We start from the raw sequence: 6,324 nt of genomic DNA on the forward strand, positions 1-6,324 counted from the left end.
TCGGGAAACATTTCTTTGATAGGCTCTTGGTTCTTCCTTGCTTTATCATCATGAACTAGCCTACTCAGGTGGTCAGCTACCACGTTTTCGGCCCCCTTCTTATCTTTCAATTCAATATCAAACTCACTTAAAAGTAGAATCCACCTTATTAGCCGAGGTTTGGATTCTGTCTTTGACATAAAATACCGAAGAGCAGCATGATCAGAAAACAGAATAACCTTGGTTCCTAGAAGATAGGAGCAGAACTTTTCCAAGGCAAAAACTACCGCTAGCAACTCCTTTTCAGTAGTGGAGTAGTTCTTCTAGGCATCATTCAATGTCATGGAAGCATAGTGAATTACATGAGATAATCGCCCCACCTTCTGTCCCAACACAGCTCCTAACGCGTAGTCACTCACATCACAAATAATTTCAAAGGAAGAGACCAATCAGGAGCTTGGATAAAAGGAGCGGTGACTAATCTTCCTTTCAATTCATCAAATGCCTTCTTGTATCCATCATCAAATATAAACTCACTCTCGTTTTACAGCAGCTTGCAAAGTGGTGAGGCAATCTTCGAGAAGTCCTTAATAAACCTGCGGTAGAAACCTGCATGACCAAGAAAAGAACGTACTTCACGAACGGTAGAAGGATAAGGTAAAGACTGAATAGTATCTACCTTTGATTTATCGACCTATATGCCTCGTGAGGAGACTAAATGCCCCAAAACTATCCTTTGTTCAACCATAAAATGACACTTTTCAGAGTTTAAAACAAGATTAGTGTCGACACATCTTTTCAAAACAAAGAATAAATGAGCTAAACAATCATCAAATGACTCACCATTAACGGTGAAATCATCCATAAAGACCTCTATAAATTTTTCAACATACTCAGAAAATATTCTAACCATACATCGTTAAAATGTACCGGGGGTATTACAAAGTCTAAAAGGCATGCGTCGATATGAAAAAGTGCCAAATGGACAAGTAAAAGTAGTCTTATCTTGGTCCTCAGGAGATATGGCTATTTGAAAATAGCCTGAATAACCATCAAGAAAACAATAGAAGGCCGTACCAGCCAACCTCTCTAACATTTTATCAATGAAAGGGAGGGGGAAAATGGTCTTTTCTTATCACAGCGTTAAGTATACGATAATCAATACAGACCCTCCAATCATTTTGCACTCGAGTCGGGACTAAGACTCCGTCAGCATTCTCTACAACAGTTACCCCAGACTTCTTGGGGAGTAACTGTGTAGTACTCACCCACTTACTGTCAGATATTGGGTATATCATACCCACCTGGAACAATTTAATAACCTTTTTCTTTACCACCTCCATCATAAGAGGATTCAACCGTCGCTGCGGTTGTCTTACCGGCTTCGTATCATCCTCAAGCAAGATGTGGTGCATGCAAGTAGATGGACTAATGCCCTTGATGTCAGCAATGATCCATTCTATAACAGTCTTATGCTCATCTAGAACTTTTACCAACTTCCCCTCTTGTTCCTTAGTGAGCTTACTGGAGATAATAATTGGCAGCATATCCCCCTCACCAAGGAACACATACTTCAAGTGTTATGGAAGTGGCTTTAGCTCTACCTTTGGTGCCTGCACAATAGATGGTAACAACTTCTCCATCGGAAGGGTTAGTGGTGCTTTCTCATAAGAAATCAGGTTTCTTTCATAAAAACTCAAATCTGCCACAACTTCCTGCAAGTTAGTAGACAAAGCAATATCTGCACCATCTTTTTCTATGCTATTCTCAATCACCATTTGCACATCATCAACTCCACTAATATTAAAAACATCTTGCACACAAGGCTCAATAATATCAATAAAATTTAAAGAATCCACATCAAGAGGATATTTGATGGAGTCATAGATATTAAACTTTACAACTTGACCATCGGACAACATAGTCAAAGAACCACTAGACACATCTATCTTTGTACTAGCAGTTTTCAAGAAAGGTCTCACTAACAGTATAGGGGCCGCATGCTTATCATGTTCCATTTCTAAAACATAGAAATCAGCAGGGAAAATCAAATTATCAACCGTAACAAGCACATCCTCCACCACTCCCTTAGGGTAAGCATTAGATCGGTCAGCTAATTTTATAACTACCCCAGTCTCTACCAAAGAACCTAGTTTCATAGACTTATAAAGGGAATAGGCGATCACATTGATGGATGCACCTAAATCTAGCATAGCTCTCTCAATTCTAGTGTTACCTAAAGAGCAAGGAATAGTGAACATGCCAGGATCACCGCATTTTGGTGGCAATTTTCATTGAAACATGGCACTAACATCTTCACTAACCTTGACTTTTTGAGCACCTTTTAGCCTTTGCTGTCTTTTAACAGTATACAAATCTTTCAAAAATTTAGCATACCTGGCTACACTTTTCAAAAGATCAAGAAAGGGAATGTTTACCTCACACTTACGGAATGTCTCATAAATATCCTTGTCATTCTCAATCCGTGTTGTGGACTTTAAAGTATTAGGAAATGGAACATCCGCCTCCAATATCGGTTCAGCAGTAACCGAAGCTTGTATCACGGGTTCTGGAGTTACACTCTCACCTTTGTAAACCACAATCTCTTCTTCTTCGTGCAAGATAGGACTCTTGGACTTTATTTTGGTTTCCCAGCTTCAACTAATTGCCTTCCGTTTCTAAGTGACACCGCACTTACATTCTTTGGATTTACTACCGTTTGAGACGATAATACATTAGAATCTCTAGCCTCCAAGCGATTAATAGTGGTTGCCATTTGCCCTAGCTGATTCTTAATATTTTGAATAATAGCCTTGTTCTCCATTTGATTTTGAATAACTGTTGCTTGGAGTGTAGCTTGACTAGTAACCAAAGCTCTTATTATATCTTCAGTTGACATTTGACCACTAGGAGGAGGTTGAGTCGGAGGTAAATTTTGAACTTGTGGTCGAGGTATAAACTGAGTCTTAGGTTGACCGGATTGGCCACCTTGTCCAAACTGTTGGGTGTTTTGAGAATTGCCCCAACGAAAATTTGAATGCACTTTCCACCCGGGATTGAAAGTGTTAGAGTAAGGATCCCACTTCTTTTGAGGTATACTCTCCCATACTCCATTCACCTCTTCTTGAGAACCTTCTTACATGAGTGGACAATGCTCACTAGGATGTCCATTGGAATAGATTCCACAAACCATTGCCATCCTTTGCCCTGAAATCAGATCCTTGAAAAGACTTGTCAAAGTATCAACTTTCTCTTCAAGATTGGAAGAGGATGAAGAAGATGAACCCACGGAAATGACTCCGCGCTTTACATATTTTCTAGCAAAATCCCGGGAGCTCTCAGCCAACTCACCAATGATCGTCCAAGCCTCAGGCGGTCTTTTGTTCACAATATTTCCACCACATGTGGCAGACACAGTACGAGCATCTTCCATGCAAAGACCTCCACAAAAGTACATGACAAGGTCTTGAGCGGTATATCCATGATAGGGACATATAGCATATAACTTCTTGAAGCGTTCCAAGTACTCACACATAGTCTCACAATCCCTCTGTTCCGTATTACTAATCTCTTTCTTCAATTGGGAAGCTCGGGAAGCAGGAAAATACTTTTCAAGGAATGCTTTCTTCATGTTTACTCATGTATCAATACTTGCAGGTGGCAAGTAATATAACCAATCTCGTGCAGCATCCTTAAAAGATAATGGAAAGGCCCTCAATTTAAGTTGCTCATCAGTAACTATAGCCGACTTCATGCTTGAGCAAACAATATGGAAATCCGACAAATGCTTATTGGGATCCTCTCCACTTAGACTGTTGAAAGTGGGCAATTGATGAATCAACCCTGACTTCAAATCAAAAGTTCCATTCTCACCCAACGGAGGATATGTAATACAAAGAGGTTGTTGGGTGAGATCGGGTGCAGTAAGTTCTTTAATAGTACCAGCCATGTGTAAAGACTCTTCGGATTCTTCAGAATATTCAGAATTGTCAGATTCTGAATGTAGATCGTCGAAGTCACCGCCTTTAGGAATAGATTGCACCTTTCTTATTCTTCCGTAACCTAAAAAGAGTATGCTCAATCTCTTGATCGAAAGGCTCGAGGTTGAGGTTAGGAGAATGAGTATTATGCATAAACCTACACTAAAACACAAAAACAATTAATGCCAATTCCCAGTCGACGGCGCAAAATTTGATAGGCTAAAGTCGTATGCCTCAAATTAGAATTTATAATCACTTAAATCCTTAGTACTAAACAAATAGTAAAGAAGAAATAAGGATCGAACCACAAGGAATTGGATTAATCGTAAATGAAATTAAAGTGCAGAGAAGAGCGATTATTAAACATCGTAGTAACTGTCTGAAAGGAGGGGGGCACTACGCCAAATATGGCAATCAATAAGGAGCGTATCACAACGGTTTAATGCATTTAATAACGACACTTAGATTACCGTTTTCCAAATATTGGCGGAAACCTAGACCGCGCTAATAGGAATAACGGTTTCCCTCGAAAACCGTTGTTATTATAATTTGACAACGGCTGCTTAACAAACCGTTGTAAAAAACTTTTAACGGTTTCAAAAAACTCGTTATAGAATCACTCTTATCAACGATTGTTAGAAAACCGTTACCAGTTTAAGATATCAGCATTTCGAAAACCGTTACTAAATTAACACCAGCAACGGTTTTTGTTACCCGTTGTTATGTTATAGCTACGGATTTTTTGTAACCGTTATTATTTTCTATTATGAGATAACGGTTTTTCAATTCAACCGTTGTCAGTATTTGATTAGATTTTTCAATTTGATTACTGCATTCAAAACTGAAATTTAATAAATATTTAATTTGACCAATAATATTCAATTTGAACAAAATAATTCTATAAATATGTCTTCATAATGTTTAGGGTAAATTCTAAATTATCAAACATTTACTCTCTAATTTCTTTCTAAATTTCTCTCTAAAAAAAATATGGCTGGTGTATCGGAGCTACAATCACATTCTCGTTACGCACAGCCTTTTCACTTGCATTCTCCATAATCTCCCGGTTCATTATGGTGTGAATGAAAAGGGTTTAAACCCTAATCTTGGGTGGTTGACGCAAATGCTTCATAACTCCGGTTTCACCGCGGTTAAAAAGTGTACCCTGTGTCTACAAACAAGCATGGTTTTGTAGTCTTCGCTTTTATCGTGTTTGACGAAGCCAACTGCCATGATAGTTTTCGTCAGGCAAGAAATTAGGGGCTAGATTTGCGGGGGAAGATGCGGGGAAAGATAACTTCTATTCGGATGATAAACAACCAGGCCCTTATCTATGTGTTGCGACCCATCTTGATCATCATCTGCTGAAACATTGCAGGAAGCATCACATTCTTGCCACCGTGCCTATGTCATGGAAGAGAGAGGCTATTCCACCTGCGCTCCCCGGTGATAATGAAGGGCCGATCTACGACTTTCTCTTTACCGAAATTCATAAAGAGTATCCTAATACTTCATCAGATTCTAATAATTAAAACTTTAATTATTATCTAGCATTGTAAGTTGTATTTGGACTATGGTGGTAGTTTGAATTAAAGTTTAAATTATTTATATTTTTTGTTACCCCATCCTCTGGAATTCAGGGACAATATCACCAGAAAAATATCAAACTTTTTATTATAATGACTTAGGTTTTTAGGTTTAGGAGTACATTAAAATATCAAGCTAAAGAAAAAAAATCGCGTAAAATAAGCGTTGACAAACGTGAAAAGCAAATGTGTAGTGCGGAGTTGAATGGAGGGAGTATGTTTTTTGTTACCCCATCCTCTGGAATTCAGAGACAATATCACCATATATGTCTCTTTTATCTTCAGCCCAATCCACACAGTCGTTTTCCCATTGCAACGGCACTGTCCCCTGCTCGGCAATGAGACCTTGGCGGTGCAGAATCGGACGTGGTAGGAGACGGTTAGATTCATTCGCAACCCATAAATATGGGCCCACCCGCTGTTCATCCTGATCAAACCAGAGTCTTGAAGAGTCATTGTTATAGAATGCCCGCTCAAGTTTGCGAGCCTGACGAAAGCATTCCCGCTCCTCACCCCCGCCAAACTCGGTGAGGGCGCACCGCCCGAAGCCACAATGTTCATCATTGTCCGGGTAGATAGTTGGAACCAAATTCAATCCGGCTAACCGATTCAGACCTATTAACCAGTCAAGGCTATACGAGAGTATAGCCTTTCCATGCCCGTCCTCTGTATACGGGAGATTGTGAATGATTCACATAAAGGGTTTAGCGTAGATAAATCTACTTAGGGGTCCTACAAGAGGTTCATATGATACTTCATCATCATCAGCGGATGAATAA

At 39.4% G+C, this 6,324-nt stretch overlaps 1 protein-coding gene across 1 annotated transcript; it reads right to left on the reverse strand.

Moving 5' to 3' along the window:
• Positions 1-1,559: 1,559 nt before the first annotated feature.
• Positions 1,560-3,610, reverse strand: LOC141617037 (uncharacterized). Its single transcript, XM_074434206.1, has 4 exons — positions 3,211-3,610; positions 2,714-3,111; positions 2,321-2,615; positions 1,560-2,215 (listed from the first exon to the last, which is right to left on the reverse strand). The coding sequence occupies exons 1-4, from the start codon at positions 3,608-3,610 to the stop codon at positions 1,560-1,562; spliced, it is 1,749 nt and encodes a 582-aa protein (XP_074290307.1).
• Positions 3,611-6,324: the final 2,714 nt, after the last annotated feature.

This window comes from Silene latifolia, chromosome X, assembly GCF_048544455.1.
Source record: "Silene latifolia isolate original U9 population chromosome X, ASM4854445v1, whole genome shotgun sequence".
Taxonomy (NCBI): Eukaryota; Viridiplantae; Streptophyta; class Magnoliopsida; order Caryophyllales; family Caryophyllaceae; genus Silene; species Silene latifolia.